This window comes from Podarcis melisellensis (assembly GCF_964234715.1).
Source record: "Podarcis melisellensis genome assembly, chromosome: 17".
NCBI classification, from domain to species: domain Eukaryota; kingdom Metazoa; phylum Chordata; class Lepidosauria; order Squamata; family Lacertidae; genus Podarcis; species Podarcis melisellensis.
The window spans coordinates 5392195-5414376 of record NC_138534.1 but is presented as its reverse complement, the minus strand read 5'-3'; the positions used below and the strand labels follow the sequence as shown (position 1 = coordinate 5414376).

The 22182-nt window shown below is 46.0% G+C and overlaps 1 protein-coding gene across 2 annotated transcripts in view; it reads left to right on the top strand.

The window, feature by feature from the left end:
• Window positions 1-21973, top strand: part of OTUD5 (OTU deubiquitinase 5) — a 47150-nt gene extending 25177 nt beyond the window's left edge. For both annotated transcript variants that reach the window (XM_081894341.1, XM_081894340.1), the window contains exons 3-9: window positions 12174-12238; window positions 13390-13546; window positions 13719-13867; window positions 16322-16507; window positions 16695-16905; window positions 18688-18801; window positions 19839-21973. In XM_081894341.1, the coding sequence (XP_081750467.1) occupies window positions 12174-12238; window positions 13390-13546; window positions 13719-13867; window positions 16322-16507; window positions 16695-16905; window positions 18688-18801; window positions 19839-19960 (1004 nt within the window). In that variant the 3' untranslated portion in view covers window positions 19961-21973. The remainder of the gene's footprint in view (window positions 1-12173; window positions 12239-13389; window positions 13547-13718; window positions 13868-16321; window positions 16508-16694; window positions 16906-18687; window positions 18802-19838) is intronic.
• Window positions 21974-22182: the final 209 nt, after the last annotated feature.

Sequence of the window (22182 nt, the reverse complement as noted above, 5' to 3'; positions counted from 1 at the left end):
CTACATTTGGCATTCAGGTCTCCTTTAGGATGGACAATTGGAAAGCCAGCACCACCAATGTTATGCTAGAGGTATTCTTGATGCTCCAACTGGAAACAAGTAACAGGATGGGACATGCCGTCATATTCTTGCATCCATCCATTGCTGCGGTACAAAGTGTTCTCATTTAACTTGGCTGTTTCCATTGACAGTTTTGCCGTCACTTCCACCCTTCTCTTGCGCTCGTCTTTTTTTCCTGTCGAAAAGGAACATCCAACCAGAGGCAAAGTCTTCACAACAGGCTCTGTGGTTTCTCTTGTCCTTTCTTTGGAAATGAGATTAAATGAAAAGAGGAAGTTGATGTGCTGGCACAGAACCGAGAGCTGGGGAGATCTAGGTTCTAGTGTGATTTAAGAGAGTGATCTCTGAAGCCTCACCCCCGTTGTGGATTCACTATGGCCATTTATTTAGGGTATTTATATGCCACTTTTCAAGCAGACCCCCCCCCAAGCAGTTTTCATAAGATTACGCCAGTAAGCTTTGGGTGGTATGCCATGCTTGCCCTATTCATTGAAGTTAATGGACACAAGTTCATTTATTTCAGTGGGTCTACTCTAAGTAGGACCTGGCTAACTACAACTTATTGGTTTTTTGGTTATTTTAAGTTGCAATAAAATGGGGGGAAACGTAATCTTTCTTTAGACAAAGCTGTAATCATAAGATGGTTCTATAGAAGCCCTGGGGTGAGATAGGAGGGAGGTGAGTCCCACTGGGAGGTGAACAGCAGGCCATTTCCTTCCCTTCTACAGTGGTACCTTGGGTTACATACGCTTCAGGTTACACACGCTTCAGGTTACAGACTCCGCTAACTCAGAAATAGTTTATCGGGTTAAGAACTTTGCTTCAGGATGAGAACAGAAATCTTGCTCCGGCGGCGCGGCAGCAGCAGGAGGCCCCATTAGCTAAAGTGGTGCTTCTGGTTAAGAACAGTTTCAGGTTAAGAACGGACCTCTGGAACGAATTAAGTACAGTGGTACCTTGGGTTAAGTACTTAATTCGTTCCGGAGGTCTGTTCTTAGCAGATGAGATATGTATTAGTTACATGTTCCTCATGGGGGGTTTTTTCCAAACAAAAATGCAAGCCAACATTGCCAATGTACCCAAAACCATAACTCAGCTGCTTAGTCAATTCAACAGTCTGCACAACTTTAAAAGGTTGATTCCAGAGCAGGGAATCAACTTGTATGTGTGCTTTGGAGTTGGTTATTTGTTGTTGTTACTTATTGCATTTGCTATTTGCTTTATCTTGTCCAAGCCAAAGTGACTTACACTGCTGAGCTCAGTGTAAGCAAGCAGAGGATCAAGCTGCACAGCACTAGCTGTAAATAATGATAGTCAAAGTAGCACCAACACCTCACTGTTAGTAAAAGCCCACCTGTATCTTTACCCAAATTCTTGTAGTGGGGCGAAAGACCACCTGTTCACATTACGCTGTGCCCATTGGGGAGGGTGATTGCCCCCCAGTCTTAGTTGCAACTTAGCCCATTGCCTACCAGAATGTTCTGCCCCACCCTTCCAGAGTTGCTCAGCGTGACTAACAGCAGGTTCAGTTAAACAGGTAGAATTACTTAGAGATAGGATTTTTTAATATTAAGAGGTTTATAAATGCTTTTATAAATGCCCTTTATAAAAGGCTAATGCCACTTTGCACTTGAGCATGGGAAATACCACTGGGAATTCCACTTTCAAAGAACTGGGTTTTTTAAAAAGTTACCTAGAGTTTCAGTTTCTATCAAAATATGTGCAGATTTTCCCCTTTCCTTCAGTGTGGCGCCATTCTAACGTTTCATGACTGGGTCTGAGGACCTCCATACTCGATTGGGTGACTCACTTTGTTTTTCAAAAGGAGAGAGAGTCTCAAGAAGGTGTTAGTTTCTAAATGCTGGGGGAAATCAGTTGTAAGGTGAAAGCTGGTAGGGAAATGAGGGGGAAGGAGGATACCTGTAGCTGCTCAGCCCAACTCATGCATGACACTGCTGTACTGAAGATCTCAACAGAGCCCTTGTCACTTTAAAACTTGCTGTCTGGGGCTGGTAGTCAACTACGTTTTTACTCAGAGTAGACCAAATAAATTAATAAACATGGCTGAGTTAGGTCCATTAATTTCAGTAGGTTTAAAAAGGTAAAAGGACCCCTGACCATTAGGTCCAGTTGTGACCGACTCTGGGGTTGCAGCGCTCATCTCGCTTTATTGGCCAAGGGAGCCAGCGTACAGCTTCCAGGTCATGTGGCCAGCATAACTAAGCCACTTCTAGCGAACCAGAGCAGTGCACAGAAACGCCGTTTACCTTCCCGCCAGAGTGGTACCTATTTATCTACTTGCACTTTGATGTGCTTTCGAACTGCCAAGTTGGCAGGAGTTCAGTAGGTTTACTCTGAGTAAAAATATTGGCTATAACAACATGCCCACCCCATTTCCCACCCCATCTTCTGTGATGGATTGGAGTCTCCCAGAGCATGGAACTACTTTTCTCTTACACACATACGACCTCTGGCCTCTTGTCCTGGAAATGGGCCTGAAGCCATTACAGTAGCGGAAGAGATCATGGGCACAATCTATGAATTTCCTTTGATTTCTTTTCTCAAAGGCCGCTCTTCAGTTTCCTTGTCATGATTCGGTTTCGTTTACTCTCTCTGGAATGAGCCTTTCTCCTCAGCTGTAGGAGGAACAGAAACATGGCTGTGTTTAAGAATACACACGGACAAAGGAAAACATGCAACAGGAGCTGGTGGGTGGAGCAGGGTGCAAGTGGAAAGCACGATGGATTTTTTTTTTTTTTTGGATCAATGACTTTTTGACAAAAACAGGAAATCCTTACTGCTGAGTATTAACTTCTGACAAACTCCTTGCAAACTCAGGTTTTCAGTGTAAGATACGTGTAGAACTCTCAGACTTCTGCATTTGTCCAACTTGGTGGGTTTTTAGCACAGAATTCAAGAGCCAGGATGCAAAGAAGTGTGCAGTGAGTTCTGTGTGTCCAAGGCAGTTAAAATTTGTGTTTTTTGAAACAAAGCAAAACCGCCCCCTCTCCAATAAGGCAAACCACTTTTGAAATGTGTTGGATCTCTGAGAAGCAGATTGTGGTATATAGCATGGGAGTTAGCTGACGGGGGGGGGGGGGAGTGTAACAAAAAATCCCAATGGGCATTACCAAGGTCTTTGAGTCTTAGGCCATTTATAATGCAAGGGGTTAGGAGAAGGAAGATTCCTGTGGGTCATGGGCTCATAACTGTTAAGTTTTAAAGGCATATCTTTTGTACCAGGCTCCATCTGGGGGACCTAGTAAAAAAAACAAGGTAGAACCTGCAAGTCTGAAGTCTGCTTAGCTTGGAGTAGCATCCAGGATCCAGGAAGCTCCGTGTTTTGGTGCTAAAACTTTGAAAGAGGGGTGATTGGATTTGAAATGGTGATGAAGCTGTTTTGTAGAGCATGTCCACCCTTACTATCTTCTCACTGAGGAACTGCTTATATGCTTCTAAGGAATCCAGGGTTCCTTGGAACAAGTTTTGAAAACCACTACGCTAGGCAAACTGGCAGAAATCTGCTGGATTGGACGTCATTCTTAGCTGGGTGTTGCAAAATTTGTAACCTTGAAATCAGACAAAAAAACAAGGGGGGGGATAGGTCTGTAAAGGTTGTGGGAGGAAGAAAGGCAATTGCGAAATTCTGCTGTGTGAAAAAGATACAAAATGTGTGGTTAACGCTTAAGTTGCCTTTCTATACACTTTCACGGAAATGGTCAGCGTATTTTCTATAAATTTGCTATAAATTCTGCCACTAGCTGTCCTCATTCCATCATAACATTGCTGTATCAAATTGTAGAAGCTCAGAGCTAAAGAAAAAGGGGATGCCTACGTTGAATTGGAAGAGACCGTGAGGCTTGTCTAGTCCAGCCCCTTACAATATACAGTGGTGCCCCGCAAGACGAACGCATCGCAAGACGGAAAACCCGCTAGACGAAAGGGCTTTCCGTTTTGGAGGCGCTTCGCAAAACAAATTTCCCTATGGGCTTGCTTCGCAAGACGAAAATGTCTTGCAAGTTCCTGCGGGGTTTTTTCCCTCCCCCCCCCCTTTTTCTAAGCAGCTAAGCCGCTTATCAGCTGATCCGCTAAACTGATAAGCCGCTAAACCGCTAATAGCGCTAATCCGCTAAGCTGTCAATGGGCTTGCTTCGCAAGACAAAAAAAACGCTATACGAAGAGCCTCACAGAACGGATTACTTTCGTCTTGCGAGGCACCACTGTACTACCTTAGGGAGACTTATTAAAAAGCGTTGTTGCTGCTTTGAGGTTAATACAGATGGAGGTGGTGGCTGCTTCCCCCAGCCATGGATGCAGACTGCCACAGGGGTTACCATTGGCAACCTTTTTGGGCCTCCTTGCTCACATAAAGAAGCTCTTTGCACTTCTCTTCTTGTTCAGAACAGAATGGAGGGGTGGGTATCCAATCCTGGCAGCCAGCAAAATGTGGTCATGTTAAAGGGGACTTGTTCAGTATAAGAGAAGCCAAACCGGTTCAAACATGAAATCGAGCAGGAAGGGCAAACAGTCACATGTTCATTGTAGATTTTTGAGGATGCATTTACTGAGTCCTTTTGCAGGTGTCCTATTGATGGGCAGGGCACACTGGCACTGCATTGACAACCACCACACCAGAGGATATGTTATAAAAAGGCATGAGTTGGACTTGTGGGGGTGGTATCATCTTCTTATTTTTACATTTTACATATTACGTCCATTCATATCTTAGCTTAGTTTTATATAGACTTCCCAGCTTATCTTCTACTGGCATCCTATTTCATATTCTTAGTTTTCTAATGTTTCCTTTCTCCTTTATTATTTCCCTTTTCCATTCCTTTGTCTTGTCTACTGCCGCTCATAGACTTATCCCACTTGCCAGCTAACCTTAATACCACTCTTTTTAAAAGTATTCTTCAAAATGCTCCCACTCGCCTCTTGTTTTCTTTTCATCATAATTTCTTACTTTGTGGGGGTGGTATCTTCTGGCTCTTGTAGATGTCAGAAGTGGTTTGCTCCCAACATTGTTGCAGGTATGTCCAAAGCGTTTGCTAGGCTACTGTAAGAGTGTTGGGTCTGATAAAGGGGTTGAGTGTTGTTTTTGGTAGAGGGAAGGAATAATGATAAATAGGGTAGTGGGTTGGGGAAAACGAAGAACTACTTAAGATTATGATAGGTAGGTTAAGGTAAAGGACCCCTGGACGGTTAAGTCCAGTCAAAGGCGACTATGGGATTCGGTACTCATCTCACTTTCAGGCCGAGGGAACCAGTGTTTGTCCACAAACAGCTTTTCCAGGTCGTGTGGCTAGCATGACTAAACTGCTTCTGGTGCAACGGGACACCGTGATGGAAGTCAAAGTGCATGGAAATGCTGTTTACCTTCCCACTGCAGTGGTAACTATTTATCTACTTGCACTGGTGTGCTTTCGAACTGCTAGGTTGGCAGGAGCTGGGACAGAGCAACAGGAGCTCACCCTATAGTGCAGATTTGAACCGCCGACCCTCTGATTGGCAAGCCCAGGAGGCTCAGTGGTTTAGATGCAGGTGGCGCTGTGGTGTGATAGGTATGGAAGCATGACTGCACAGTTCAGTCAAAGCCTGTAGCACTTTTGCCATTGCAAGGTTCCTTCCGCAATTATAGAGTTTTTACCAGGGTTTGTGTGTGTGCAACAAAGATGGAGTGAGCCCCTTATCTAGCCTAGAACTGTGTCTTTGTTGCCAGGGGCAAAGGTCTGTGCTAACTGTGCTTCCTGAGTCCCTTTGACTGGAGATACGTGAATGTGTGAAGAACTTGACCATCTGACTTGGGGGTTTGGCAGGGGCTTGGATAAACAGAAATATCTGGAAAAGTGCAACTTTGTCCTTGAAGTAGTTTTTGAAAATCATTCAGAGAGAGCTGGATTTTCAGGAAAGGAATGATTGCAGCCAGTTCCTGCAGTAATCTGTCCTGGGTTTGTCCACCAGCCCATCTATGTGCCAAACTGCAGACACACAGCCTTTACCTACCGTTTTCCCTTTTTTTCCTTCTTTTTCTTTTTCTCATTTGGTTTGGTTTGGTTTTTGGCCATCTCCATCTTGTTAACAATCCAGTAGCAACCTTGGCTTGGATTGCCTCATTCCTTTATTGTGGCTATTCCAGACCAGTTCCTCTCTTTTCTAATTCTGATAGGCATCCCCTACTCCATTGCAATGCGCATTGTTTTGAAATGTTTTATAGTTACAGGTTATTCCTAACCTGTAGTGGCTTCCTTTTTGTCCAGGCATATAATTTATTCATTAAGTGTTTATCTATTAAATCCACCTTTCACCAGGAAGGTCCCAGGAAGGAATATATATATAGTAACAACACTGCACTAAGAAGAATATCACATAGACAATATAATTCATCATTTAAAAAATCTCAAACAGTAAAGCTACCAAGTAGCAGCAGCAAAAATACACCCATAGTGCTTAGCTTTCTCTTCAGATAATGAGATTTAACCCCACCCCCCGTTCACAGGACCTTAGATGGGATTTACCCCGCCTACATACATTTAAAAGATGCACTATCACACTTAAAATACTGGAAATATTTTAAAATTATGTGGGGAAATATTGTGGGGAAATATTACAACCTCTTTCCATCTTCAAATGTGATTCAAGTCCTGCAGTAAAATCATTCTGTTTTGCCATTGGGGTTTCCCCAGACCGGCTGATACCTGCGCCTTGTGCCCCGGTGGTGCTTTTTTGGCTACAAGAGCACTGAAACTCACCTCTGAACAGCAGATACAGAGGAAGTGATTGTAGTAATGCCTCCAAAACGGAAGCTGGCTGTTTTTAGAGACCATTCCGCTGATGTGAGCCAGCTTTCAAAATCTTTTGGCATAAATATATTTAAGTTGGGCCAATGGTTGAAGCAAAATTGCCCAGACTTGCAGTTGCTCATTTTCACTGGCTTTGACATCAGGTTACTCAGGCCAATGGCAGAGGGCTTACTTCTGAGACAGCTGATTTTGCATGAGAGCAAAGACCCACCATGCAAAACTCATTGCTGGTGCCAGGTGTCCTGAATAAGCTGTTCAAGATTCACTGGCTTAAAGGCTTGCCAAAGGTGAAAAGCGTGAAGAGGGTCATTTGCAGCAGAACCGCTTCCCACCCTATAAAAAGGCTGCAGAAAAGAAGCACCATGTTTTGAAGTTTTCACAGAAACGCTTTGAGGTTATTGTTGAGTTATGTGAGTTATTAACCAGCAGCGATACCTCGGAAGTTCTGTGAATTTGAACTGCTTTGAGATTGAAACTGTATGAGGCATAATCACCCAGGAGTTTCAGCGATGCTCATGTCTTGCTTTCCTGGCAAGTCCCTGGGTCAGAGAGACATTTTAGATACATGCAGCGAGCCTTGTTTGCCTGTCTTTGTAGTTGTGCATGGTGTTGTGTTCCACTTGTGCCTCACATAGTATGTGAACTCAGTAAGTTTGCCCTCAAACACCCAATCTTATGTCAGCTTTTGAATAATTTCAGTAGGTGTTCTTAGAAGTCATGTAAAAGCTGAACAATGAAATGAAATGAATCGGGGCTGCTTTTGTTTCTGTGTTTCTCCTCTTTAGCAATTTTGCTATTACCTACTTTTTAAGATGTAACCATCAGGCCCTGAAATGTTACACTAAAAAGAAAAAAAAGTTTCCTGTCACCCTTACCCTCCCTCCAGATCTTGAGGAAGAAGGCTGTGGAAAGCCATTGTATGTTTTATAGCTTTGTTCTAAGAATAACAATTGATCAGCCTGAAAGACAGGCTGGGAGTCAGGTATTCTCAAGGTGTCTCACAAAAAACAAAACAGAGTACAGTGGTACCTCCGGTTACAAACTTAATTCGTTCCAGAGGTCCATTTGTAACCCGGAACCGTTCTTAACATGAGGTGCGCTTTCGCTAATGGCGCCTCCTGCTCCTGCTGCGCTGGCAGCGCACAACTTCCACTCACATCCCGGGGCAAAGTTCTCAACAAGGGCCATCTACTTCCAGGTTAGCAGAGCTTGTAACTTGAAGCATTCGTAAAGAGGGCGGTACGTAACGTGAGGTTCCACTTTATAGTACTAAAAACTGAAAATGCAATAGTTAAAACAAAACAAGCACAGTAAGCATGCAACATAAACCTTCCTTAACGGAGAAAATAACTGTATGCAACTGTAGCCTCCCATTTCCTACCAAAGTTTTATCATGGCCCTAATTCTTCCTGGGGTATGTTTTGGAGCATGGACTAGGGCTTTCGTTTCTGTTTGTGTCTTTACTGAGCGGGCCTCTGTGCACGTGCACAGATCATCAACAAAAATGGGGCTTGGGGTGGTGACCACAACAGAAGTTTCGTAGAAAAGCCGATGCCCATGTGACTTGCTGGAACTGCCAGCTCTACTTCCCCACACCAGAAACCACATCCTTGTTTACATAGAGGTTAGAGATGAGTCACATACTCCCTTGATGCATTGCACAGCCCGCCAAAAAGCTGTTGACCCGTCCTCATCTGTCTGTCTTGCTTTCCTGCTGCTACCTTGAGGGGCCTAGAAAATTAGCCTCAGAAGGCAGTGTCCTATTGCTATCACGTACAGATAGGGAACTGCCTCTTCAGCCCCTTGCACTGTTATAGGAAATGCCATGAAATTACTAGCACAATGTTTAGAAGGTGATCTGTTTGTGTTTGATGAGTGATGCTGGGGTCCCCACCCTTACACCGTCCCATGTGCCATTTTCAACATCCTGCTGTTCATGGGTACATACAAGGGCTGCCATACAAGGCAAGCCACCTTCTTCTGACCTGCTAATTCCATGGTGCCTTGAGGCAGGCATGGATCTTCTCTTCATGCAGTAGAGGCTTTCAGTATTACAAATCTGCTACTTAACTGGGAAAGTTAAGAAGGTTAAGGGCCACTGCCATTCCTTTTTTTTTCTAAATAATTTTTATTAACCGGCCAATCAAATCAAATCACATCACATAAATTCCAAATTACAAAGCCAATTTTAAATTTTGTTGAGGGGACCCATATTTCAAGATCCGAAGTGGCCACTGCCATTCCATCATATGGATGTCTCACAAGGCAAGGTGAAGCGGGTGCATTGGGATGCCATTAAAGGCAGCTGGGCACAAGTCAAATGGATTTGACTGTTGGAGCACAACGTACTCTGTGCACAATCCCCAGAAAGAATAGGAGTGGCACAAGAGGATTTGAATGGGGCTTGTGCTGTTGTCTTATTATAGTTTTGGAGGGTGCTGCTGGAGTTTGTCACCTCTGGCACCAAGATATGGTGGTGCAAAAACAGCCACCATTTTACTCCCCACACTGGAGCTCTTATGGCTACAGTTCTTACGGGGGTATTGTTGCTGTTTGTTTTATGGGTGGCCTGTGGAGTCTTTGTGGCTCCCGTTTGGCCCAGAGCAGCCCTAGTGTTTGATGCACCGAGGGTGCAAGAACATCTTTCCAATTCCTGAGGCATAGGTGGTAGCAGTGGTTGCAAACAGGCTGTGGAGGCAGGAGGGAAGGTTCAAAGGGTGGACTATGAGAGAAGAAGTAGGAAAAAAGCAGGCATGGGAAGGGAAGCAAGGGGAAGAGGGAGGGGAAATGATTGCTGGAAAGTGGAAGAGAAGAGAAGAGAAGCAGGAGAAAGTTGCTGTGTTTGGAGAAGCAGCAGAGGCATCATCCCAAGACGCTTCGCTATGTACAAAGCACTTGCTACTCTTGGGCTTAGAAACTTTTTTCCATATGCTATCTCTTGACCTTGTGGTCCTGTGTGGTTGTCACAGGTCTCTTTTCTTCCTGGCATTTCTCTTCTACTCTCACCTTTGGGTGTGGTGATGATCTGAGCCTCATTCTCCTGTCTCTGCCACCACTGGCTCCACATCGGGAATGTGCCTCCCCAAAATACTATTCCCAGGTAAGGGCTGCTGACAAGCATCCCAGGATAGCCTCTTCTCTCTGCCTCCCTCAGTGTAAGTTGATTGGGCTGGGTGGGAGATTCAGGACATGGCATGTAGCTCAGGAGAGTCATCTGGATTTCTTTGTTGCTGAGCTTTATAAACCAAGTCCCCTGATTATGACTGGAATTCTCTATACTTGCCACAAATGCTGTTGAAACTGTTTTTTCATTACGTTTTCTCATTTCTTGCACAGTGACCCCTCTCCCAGCTGCTTCCTGAACCGTGGCCCATCCCAGTCCTTTCCAAACTCAGGAGGCTGTTCTCTCCTCTTCTTCCTAACCCCTTACGTTATTTTCTTTTGATCTGACTGCCCCAGAGCCATGGATAAGTTTGAACCACGCGAAGCCAACTTAACTGATTTCCGTTTGTTATGCCTTAATAAGAATTGATGCTTGAATCTCGTAGAGTCTGAATATGGTGTTGCTTCAGTATCCCTGTGGGTGCTGCATATTGAATCCTAACGTCTTTTCAGTTAATAGCAGTATTTTGAAGTAGAGACCATATAGGCAACTCAAAATAGCAAGGGATTTTGGCACTTTTCAGTAATTGGTTTCAGATATCTGTGACCACCCCTCAGCTACTTTGCCTTCCAAGGTAATCCACTTTGCTGCAACATTTGCTTCTCTGATGCTCCCAGAGCTGGCATCTGGTTGTTTTTCTACACTTGCCCCTGGAAATGGTTGCACATCTGCAAAGAGTTTTTGTGATGTTGAAAAATCTGTAAGATCTTACTGTTCAGCGCATCTGTCAGTTTCAGTACTGGCTCTGATCAGTTTCATTAGCTGCCTTGTTGTGGATTAGCTGACAAATAATGGAACTGTGGCTCCCAGTTTCAATCGGTTTTAATTGTTAGATTACTCAACTAAAGCTTTTGGTGACCCAGCCTGTGCAGAAACGAGCTGTGTGTGTGTGTTGCACAAATAGCACCAAACAAAAAATCAGGGGAGAGAGAAAAAGTAGAAATAATAGGCCCACTACTTTTCCAGCTGTAAACTAGATAAACTAGCATTAAAATGTTTTTTCTAATGGAATCAATGACTCTGGGAGGAATTTAAGGTAGCACTATGTCAAATGTTCCATCAACAAAAGCATTTCAGCTTCCCACGTGGAACAATCCCCATACACCTCCCCCCCCCCCGGTGTGCTGTTCTGATGGTTCTCCTAAGCCCCCCAGGGGTGTGGGTATGGGTGCAAGAGCAGGCAAGGGTGTGAATAGCCCTGTTGACCCAGCAGAAGTCCTTGTTTTGGCTTCTGCTTGAGAACTCATCTGACCTCTCTGCGTCAAGAGGGCAGGTCCTCATAGTTCAGGTAACAGTGTACTTGCAGGCTGAGTAGGTGTGTTGCAGCCATAAGCCTTAGCCTCAGCTACTAACCAAAATCTGTCCTATGGGGAGGTTTTCCTTTCCTGACCCTAAATATGTGATCAGTCAGGTCCCTCGGGGTGACACATGATATCAGTGTTACATGCTTCCAAATTATAATTAATTATATGGTGCTTTTTAGCCAAAAGGCCCCAAACAGCAGTAAACAGCAGTATGAAAAGAACAAAATATTATTCAGTAGAGTGCAATAAACTGCCATAAATCAACAGCAAGCAAAATGGTACAAGGCTACAAAAAAGGAGGACCAAAAGAAAGCCTTTCAAAGCAAGAGGATTAAAGGGTGCTCTCGCCAACTCTACATCTGGCACATTTGGTGGCTAGAAATCAGAACAGGCAATGAGAAATACTAAAGAAGCTAACCCCAGCTAGAAGATTTAAGGGTGCCCAAGAAGTGTCTGCAGCTTGGGAGCCAAATGTTGATTGCTATCTTTGGGGTTTGGAGCTGGGGGGGTCAGGGGAAAGGCCACCTTCAGCACTTATATCTGCTCGGTTTGTTGTACTGTGGGGGAAGGGAACCATGATGCACAGCTTGCAGACGAGAGGAAAGCCACGCACCCCTCCCTTGGAATGCTGAAGACAGCACTCAGTGGGACCATCCCAGGGTTTTTGAGTACTGGAGGAATAAGAAACTGATCTGGGGTTCACTTGGTGTAAATCAGCAGCTTCAGTTATGAAGCTGCGCTACATGCAAGGAAAACTAGGTGCTTCCAAACCTGTCTCTCTTTTCTGCTTATCAGGTAAGCAATTGTTGGGTTGGGTCAGTGATGATCTCTCATTTCTTTTTGCAGCTGACCAGGTATATGGTGACCAAGACATGCATGAAGTGGTCAGGAAGCACTGTATGGACTACTTGGTGAGTCTTGTCTAAATCCCTGGCTTTAGCTTCTTCTCCAGCTGTTACTTCTGGGCACTAAGGACATTCTTCCTATGAAAATATTATACCTTTCCTCCTTTGAAATGGTACAACTGATGCTACAGCCACTGTTCCTTTTCCTCTTCTCCCAACCACCTCTAAATTATACAGATAAATACACACACATAGGTATATGTATATCTCCACTCTTAAAATTGCAGCTCAGGGAGCCATCCATAAACTGCTTGAAAGGTGTTTGGCAGGCCCTTCCCTTGTGGAATCCTGTTGGCACTGAGGGGACTCTTAAGCATTACCCCAACTATACTGAAGCTGCTGCTGCTACGTGTGTGTGTGTGTGTGTGTGTGTGTGTGTGTGTGTGTGTGTGTGTCGTATGTTTACAGCTTCCATGTGACTGGGGTAATAATGTTAAATGACCCAAATCCATGATTGGAGCCATTTTACACATTATTTATTTATTTATTTATTTATACATACCCCGCCCTCCCCAGCCAAACATTAGGGTGCAATCTCTTCATAGGAGGAGAAAGGAAAAAGAAAGGGGGGGGGATCAAACTGGTTCTAAGCCAAAGGCCAGGTGGAACAACTCTGTCTTACAGGCTCTGCGAAAAGAGATCAGATCCCGCAGGGCCCTGGTCTAAAGAGACAGAAAGTTCCACCAGGCTGGGGCAAGTGTTGAAAAGGCCCTGGCTCTGGTTGAGGCTAATCTAACTTCCTTAGGGCCCCTGACCTCTAGGGTGTTGCTATATATGGACCTTAAGGTCCTTCACGGGGCATACCAGGAGAGGCGGTCCCGTAGGTACAAGGGTCCTAGGCCGTGAAGGGCTATAAAGGTCAAAACCAGCACCTTAAATCTGACCCTGTACTCCACCGGGAGCCAATGGCCAATTATGCAAATGGCCCAACATTATTAATTTGTTTAACCACTGCCCCATATATGTGGAACCTGCCTTGAGCAAAACCGTTCTAATGCAGCATGGGCGCCCCTTGTTCTCTGCAGGTTCAGCTCTCCTAATGGTTTTGTGCCAAGAATCCTTTCCTGGAAAGGCTCTCCCACTTCCCCATGCTGTTTCTTGCCCCAAGTGGGAGCCTTTCTCCGTCCTTCTAACCTTGAGGCCCTTTCACATTGCAGATGAAGAATGCTGATTACTTTTCCAATTACGTAACAGAAGATTTCACCACTTACATCAACCGGAAACGGAAAAACAACTGTCACGGCAACCATATTGAGATGCAGGCCATGGCAGAGATGTACAATCGACCTGTGGAGGTTTACCAGTATGGCACAGGTATGCATGGCTCCTACTTCCTGTCCCCTAACCCTTGCCCATGCCAGCCCTGGGCTGGGGATGCCAGCCTCTCAGCTGCCCCTATAAAGCGTGGTGATGGCATTCAGCATGTTTGGACAAAGGGCAGGGATTATGCTACACCTCTCACTGAGCTGCCATCTTTCCCTTCCAGAGCCCATCAACACTTTCCATGGCATCCATCAGAACGAGGATGAGCCCATCCGAGTAAGCTATCACCGCAACATACATTACAACTCTGTGGTGAACCCCAACAAGGCTACCATTGGTGTGGGGCTGGGGCTGCCCTCCTTCAAGCCAGGGGTGAGTCTTTCCTGGATGGGTTCTGGGGAAGGGAGGTCTCTTTAGCCGAGGAGTTCAGTATCCCTCACTACCAGGGTGTCCTCTATGGGGTGAAAGGTTGGGATGTGGCAAGGTAAGGCTTGATGGGTAAAGAGAGGACAGGGAGAAATGCAGTTGACTAAGATGTGTGCCTGATCATGTAACCTTGCAGTATGATCTGCGTATTGTATTTTTATAAAAGGTCAGCTACTCAACTTTGGGGTGAATTTGAAATAAATAAATAGAAAATATTGCTTTCCAAATTTGCTTGCTTTTGTTAATTGGTTGCAGCTGTTTCAGGAAGAAACCATGGAGGGAGATTAGCCAAATCATGAATTTGAAATATTCCCATAGGAAATAATTTAAATGCTCGCCTAACGAATGATTTCCTGGGAATGCATTGTGTTCAGAAAGTGGGACCAGCATGTATTTATATCCTGCCTTTCTGCCTAATAACTGGGCACCAACGCTACTGAGAACAAGCAAAAAATAATACATAATAGAATAATATTATGTGTTGGGCATGGGGCTTTGCACAGGGCTGTTCTCAGGTACTGGCAACTGGCTGGTTGGTGCTGCCTGCAAGCCCTCTTTTGGCCCAGCTGCATCTTTACCTGCCACACCCCTGGTGTTATGTTTGGTGCCAGGTGTAGAGCAGGTAGGGCATGGCTTTAAAAATGCCCTTGCATGCCAAACCAGGGAAGTGAGTCAGAAGTTCCCAGTTGTTGCTGCCGCTACTACAATGACTGTTTCAGCTGCTACCCTTTGAAAATTCCATGGTGCCTGGACTATGCAGAATTAGACAAGATGACAGGAAGGATTTGAAACTTGCAGGATCAGAGATTCTCAGAGGACTGGAGTAAATATGTGAACTATCTGAAAAGCAATTGTAATCAACAGATTACGCTAGTGGGATTGCAAGAAGTTTTGTAAGGAGGACTATGTGAAACATTGCAGAGAAAATTTTGAAGAGAACTGTTAGTGAAGGACTATTAAAAGTAATAGTGAAATTAATGAAATGCAGATTGATAAAAGATTGAAAAATCTTCAGATATGGTTGATGGAAGTCCAAAACACTGAATAAGATGAGAAAATATGTTGTATGGGTTTTTTTTGAAATTTCATGTAAAAATCAATAAAAATATATTTTTTAAAAAAGAAAATTCCATGCTGCCAGGAGTGGCCCAGGACATTGTGCTGCTAGAGACAAAATCCCCAGTGAAGCCCCCCCACCTCCTCCCCCTCACCGTGACTGTCACCTAGTTCCCAGCACTCAGCACAGCTGGGTGTCCACCATTACCAGCTGCTAGCTGCCTCCTGCTCCTCAACCCCTGAGGTAGCACACCCCTGGAGTGTGCCGCTGCATCTGCTGGGGTCAAGGAGCAGGAAGTGCCAATCCTCCAGCAGCACTGAGTGCCCAAGTCATGGCTAGTGCTGGGTACTAGCCACAAGGGGCAGGAGATGGCAGCAAGGTGCTGGCTTCACCTGTGGGGAGGGGGAAGGCATGATGGTGCAGGGAGGGAGTGGTGGTGCCACTGCTGACAGGGAGGCAGCAGGAGGTACAGCCCCCCAGCCAACCACTCGCTCGTCTCACAGCTTCTCCTCCTGCTCTCCTCTCCAGGTGTCTCTTTCTGTTGGCAAATGGGGCAGATGGAGGCGCTAGAGGTCCTCTCCCTAGGCCTCAGATATTGCTCAGCTTGATCTGGTGAATAAGGTGGGGCTGAATCAACCCACCCGTCTGAAGGACGGGGCATTTTGTCCAGAGTGCTGGGCCTGCCAATCACCATCGCATTTCTGATGTGGCCGTGTGGCGATTCTGGCAGAGCAGGGTGAAGAAGCATGTAAAGAGTAGTAGCTGTAGGATGCCTTCCCCAGCCACTTCCAAGCCAACCTCAAAGAGGCTGGATAAGGATATCTGATGCCTGCTAGGAGACTATCGCCTGTTTTCTCCCCCAGATCTGACAAAGCTTGTCCAGCCGCATTTAAGATGAATTAATCTCACCCTTTCCTTTATCTGCTAGGGGAAAATTGAATAGATATGTGCTCTTCCAAGACAACCTTTGGGCAAGTTCCTCCCACTCTCACCCAGATTTCTTTATTTCAGCAGTGGGCAGAATCCACGTAGCACATTCTGTCAGCCCAAGGATTTCTCCCCTGCGTGTATCCCACACCTTTCCCATATCTGCTTGGCAGACTCGGGGGTGCCTCCTAAAACAAATTGGGAAGGGTGAAGGGAGTCCTGCTGTGCAAGCGGAAATCCTTGCGCTGGCAGGAGGCTTGCTTAGCACTATGCTAAAGTATAGTTGCCCCTGTGGTTGTTTTCCTGACGGAGAGGGCTTATCTCCTTTTGCTGTTTAAAACATGCAACCAAACTTGGGCAGCGGGTTTGAGCCTGGGACTGCTGTGGGCTTGCTGAACTCCCTCCACTCTCTGTAGTATGCGGAGCAGTCCTTGATGAAGAATGCAATCAAGACATCCGAGGAGTCATGGATCGAACAGCAAATGCTAGAAGATAAGAAGCGAGCAACTGACTGGGAAGCAACCAACGAGGCCATTGAGGAGCAGGTTGCCAGGGAGTCTTATTTGCAGTGGCTGCGTGACCAGGAAAAGCAGGCCAGACAGGTTTGGTTTATTTCCTCCACGTGTGAAGGGGAAATGAGGGTTTGGGGGCATCTCGGGGATCACTAGAGGTGGGGAAGTGAGTCTTCCCTTCTGTTGAGACTGGCTGTAATACTGGCCTGGCTCAGGGAAACTGATCAGCAAGATTGTTGGCCCTGAATAGCATCTCTACCTTTTCCCTTCCCCACAGCCCTGCAAAGCCAGCGCTACCTGCAGCTCCGCCACGGCGGCTGCAGCCAGCGGTTTGGAAGAATGGAGTGGCCGCTCTCCACGCCAGCGCAGTTCGGCGTCTTCCCCAGAGCACCCCGACTTGCACAATGAGCTGAATGCTGCCAAGCCACCTTCCCCTGGGAGCACCGCAGCTCTAGCACTTACGAAGCCCCCCTCGCCGTGTGCTCCTGGTAAGTGCCCCATGGGTCAGAGCAGGGAGCAGAATGACTCCTCCGGGTGGGGAGCAAGAGGGCTTAAGCTATGGCAGGGGCTGGGTGACGTGGCCACTACATCACAGGGAGACAAGCTTGGTTGTGACTTGGGACATGTGCAGGTCAAACGAGTTTTTCCCCAGGTGTCAGGCACATTCTTCTTGTACACGTAACACCTGCAAGCCGCATAGATCTCTCTGAGCTCCTTCTGGTTGTCCAGGTGACAGGACAAGGTCATGCAGTTTGCCGCTTCCACCACACCTGTAGACACCATAGTGCTGTTCTGTATTGATCCAGTCTTCATAGTGCTATTCTGCTTCAAAACACTGTGGTCCTGTAGAAGCTGCTTCTCCTTTGTAGGTCTAGAAGGGGGAGCACAAGGGCTGTGGTGCAGTTGCCATAAAGCACTACTGTGGTATATTTCTCCACAACTGCTTACTCTCTGCCATTTTGAAGGGATAGGAGAGAGGGGAGATTAGCTATCCAGCAGCCAAAGAGGGGAATGAGGGAAAGGACAAGATATTTAGCTTTCCTTACCTTATTATTAATTTTTTTAAATGGAGCTCCTTTCCTCTTGCATTGCTTGAGGAAGTTCACAATGATTGTGTTTAAAAAAACCTAGAATCTCAAAATAAATGAAGTAAGTAAAATAAAAATACGTAACAGTCCTGTACAGCAGAAGCCAGGCATAAAGTGTTTCCCCAACTGATAAGATCTAGCTGTAAATGGGTTGGAAGCCATAAATGAGCCTGCAGGGTTGGAAGTGAAAATCCTTAAAGTAAGCTAAACACAGCAGAATTAAATATCCCAGAGGCAGAGGGAAGGTTTCACTTAGTAGTGAACTTGGAAAGTCAGATAAGCCTACCTGGAAAGGCTGTTTTACTACTGAGGTGCCACAGAAGAATGGGAGGGATTCCCCATTCATACACCCACAGATTTCACCTCCTGTCAGTTTTGGATTTGGAAGATCTTAAGGTATGGGGAGGTGGTTTATTAGAACAGAAAAGTGGTAAGGCCAGCAGAGCAAGGGGTTAGTAACCCTCTGGATTAATATTTCTCTCACAGCAGAGAGGGATTTGAGTCCTCACACAGGCCCCTCTATTCTCAGGCCTAAAGGAGGCCAAAGAGTGTCACAGTCACTTAGAGGACTCAGTAGTGCGGGATAATGACCTTTCCCTCTGCCTTGGGTGACTCCCTGGATCATTTTATTGCAGAGAGTTGCAGGGTGTTGAATTGATGTCTAGTATGCCAGACAGAATCCACACAGCCCTAAAAATGGGGCAGGATAGTTACCAATAAAGAATGCCAGAGGTTCTGCCTGTGGATTTCTTCATCTTTTAGCTCTGTGTGTGCATATGTCTGTCTAATATTCATCAAGCTAATAATTGTAAATCACTGATATTTTTACTATACAGCTGTATACAAAAAAGTTTGATAGAGAGATATTTTTTTAAAAAACAACAACCACACAAAATAAAAAAACACTGAGATTTTGGCCATCCCACAATATATACTCTGGTTTCTATCAAGGGGCAACCTGAGAATAGGTAAATTATGCCAGAATATGGTCAGACTAATATACATGTCAGAGTTCAGACTCTTTTATCCATCACAGGAAAACTTTACCTGCAAACTTGTTAAGTTTAAATTGCCTTTAAAGGAATACCAGGGGGCAGGGCATTGTTGGAGAATTGGCCCTTAGGAGATGAATGTCCCCTTTGCATGCAAATAATTCTACCATCAATTTGCACACCTACCCAGGTACAAGCAGCCAGCTTTCTGCAGGCGGTGGCCGAGCAACCCCTCCCTTAGTATCGTTGTATCCAGCCCTGGAGTGCCGGGCAATAATGCAGCAGATGTCACCAACAGCATTTGGTAAGTGCCCTCCCTTGAGCCAAGCATTCAGGCGTTAAGGAGAGGTGGCTCTTTAGCTATTCAGAACCTTATTTTCTTTTCAGGCATTCTGATGCCGTAGCTGAAGACTCCTTCAGTTTTCCAGTACAGAACCCTGCATTCAGTGGCTGCTTTTCACAATATATATAACTGCTTAGTGTGTATATGGAGAGGAGACAGGTCAAAATTTGTCGTTCTAAGCTTGAGCAAATCTAAAAATGCCAGGCCTTGTGGGAAGGTGACAGAAGAGGAGTCAGCTTGAGCAGTTATTTTAAGTGAGGATTTCTGGGCTGCTGGAAACACACCTCAGATCTGTTTTCATTTTATGTTTTCAGCAGGGTTGCCATATTTCAAAAAGTAAAACCCTGGAAATTGCCTAAGATTCAGGGCAAAGTTACCAGGATTTTCACGAGATTCTGCAACTAGCTCTCACATTTTCCCTGGCCCTTGCACAATCACTTGGGAGTCAGCTGGTTTCTTTGGGAGGAGGAGATCACGTACCTCCGTTTGTGGTCTTCCCACCTAATTCATCCCTGACTTCACGCTATGGAAATGGTGGGCAGTAGGGTGGGTGGGGAGGAGGAAAATAAGTGCTATAAAAAAGAATCATGGATAATAGAGCCCTGTGAGAACAGAAAAAAAAAATTGCAATTCCAAAATTGTGTAAAATTCAGATTTTGATTTACAAAAATGAAAAGGGGTGAGAGCTTTCAGATGAACTAGGTTGAGTGCCAGAAACTGAAAACTCCTAACTCTGAAACAGGAATGCTTGGAGCATTGAAATGAAGTATTTTTTCACCACTCCTTGTGGAGTCTTATTGTGGTCATTAAGGTGAAAGCATCCAGTCTGGAGCATCAGCGGCTGTGGTGGCAAAGGATGGGGTGGACATGGAACTATGATGCAGTCGACTGCGCATGGTCGGCTGTGTGTGAGAGGTGGTGGGAGAATGGCTAGAGGCAGGAGCTGAGTGATCCATGACTCCACCTGTGACCACTTCGACCCCTTTGTCTTCTGCCAGGCTTGAGTGACTGGGATGACGACGAGATCTTGGCTTCGGTGCTGGCGGTGTCACAACAGGAGTACTTGGAAAGCATGAAGAAGAGTGCCCTGCACAGAGACAGTGGTTCAGACAAAAGTTGATAACTCGTTTGCATCTCCTGTGTTCGCCTGACACCCCTTAGGTGCATGTTTTGGCAGGAAGGATGATAATACCTGGGACCCCTCCCCTCCTCTGCTGCTGCTGATCAAAGCTCCTTCGGCTGCCCTTTTGCCCCGTCATTTTTTGGCTCTTTGCATCCAACCTCCAATGTGCTTGGGGGAGAAGCGAGAGAAGGACTGGACCTCCTCTGCAAGGAGCTGGAACACGCACAAACTGGGGCATGCTGGGCTTCCCCCTTCATCAGCCGTTCCTTCATTACTGAATATATCTATATATATGATCCAATCCTAAGTGAGACCTCCCCACTTTTGAATGGGAGAGTTGCAGTTTGCTTATAGGGTGGTGGGAAGGTGGACTCTTCCGGTTGGGTTTTGGGAGTGGAGAGAAGCTCAGCTGAGTGCGGAAGCAGAGTGTGACTGCAGGGCCCACTAGGTTCCCTCACCCTTGGGAGCTGGGGATATAATAATGTTCAAGCATGAAGGGGGTTGGGGGGCTAAGCAGTGTGTTAACGGTTCTTTCACCTGCCCCCTTTTAACACTAGTATCCTGGCTTCTAACGGAAGGGTCTTCAGTGGAGTGGGTCCCTAAACCTGCAACCATTTGAAATCACTCCGCCTTCATCTCTGAGGAACAGCTCTGGTCATCTGCAGGAGGACCCTCCGTGGCTGTTTTTTCTTGCTCCACGTGGCAGCCTCTCTTCTCTTTCCCACTTGGGTGTCAGTCCCTGTTTGTTCACATGTGGCCCCTGACATCTGGGAGCGCACCACAGGCTCCCGACTTTTTGCCCAGCCATGTGGTCTCCCTGACGCTCTGCTTGTTGGCTTTCTTGGCCTCTCCCGCTGCTGACTCTTCTATTCTCCCTGTGCCTAGCAGCGGGGGAGGAGGGACGGGGGGGTGGAGAACACACCACTTGTCATTCCATGTCAGCACTTCCTAGGAATGGGCCAGGCCTTTAGCTGCATCGTGGAAAGGAGGTGTTGGTAACAAAATGGACTCTGGCACAAGGTCAGAAGCTGCAGGTGACAACTCTACAATGTTGGGAAGGTCCCAGGTTGTCCTGTGATGAAAGTAGACCTTGAACCCCACAGTTGGGACCCATGCAAATGGCGGGGGAACCTGTCCCACGAGGACCGTAGACTGTTGGCAGGCTGGCCTGAAGGTCAATTAACTCCTAGAAAAGAAAGATCTTGCCTCTTCCGAGTGTGGTGTCTTCCTAATTACTGCTGTGGTTATACAATCCACCTAATGTGGCCATTTATTTTTTATTCTCGAATCCTGGGTGTGAACAAATGTTTCTGCCTTCCCCATTCATGCAAGGGGCACAGCACCAGTGCACTCAACTACTCCTGCAGCTTCGTGTTGTGTCCAAAATTCATGAAGGGCTGGGATTTGCTAAAGGTCCTGCCCCCTTGGCATTGCTTTCTGAGGCTGCAGAGTGGCAGCTTTGAAAAGGGGTGGGAGGGAAGTGGGTAGGTAGTCTACTGCTTTAGGAAGACAGGTTTCAAAGTGGTATTTGGTGCCTGAAATAAAGTATTGATCTATGCTCTACATCTCTCTCCCCCCCCAAAAAAAAAAACAACAACAAACCTTTGTGTTTCACCTGTGAGAGAGGTGATTAACTTCCCTGTGCAGAACGAGAAAATGAAGCAGGAACAGGTTAGGATGTACTTGAAGTATGAAAACAAAGCAAAATATCCAAGCCTCTTCCTCTGATGTGCTTTCTTGTTCCTACAAAACCCTTTCATGGGTCGCCTTTCCTTGCCTCTCCAGGGATCCCTTTATGCTCAGCTCCCATGATTCCCCCACAAGAGTTTGTAGATGGAGCCACTGGTTATCAGCTTCTTCGAACTGAGCGGTGCACATAGGCCACACTTGGATGTGCCCTTGGTCCCTCTCCATGTGCTGGTTTACTGCCAATTAGATATTAAAATTTCTTGACCAGAAATGCCAAATTCTGCAAGATCGTTATAAGCAGAATAAATCATGTAAATATTGCCTTGTTTGATCGAGTAAAGTAATCAAATAGATCTGCAATGCGCGGAGGACACACACACACAAGCTACTTAACTGGTAACCATTCCTTTAGCCAGGCCTCATAAGGGACGGCAAGGCCTGTAATAGTCAGACTTACTGGAAAACGTAGAGCGCTGTGAAGGAGATCGAAGGAGGAGTTCCTTTATCTCCCCGCCCCCATGTTATATTCA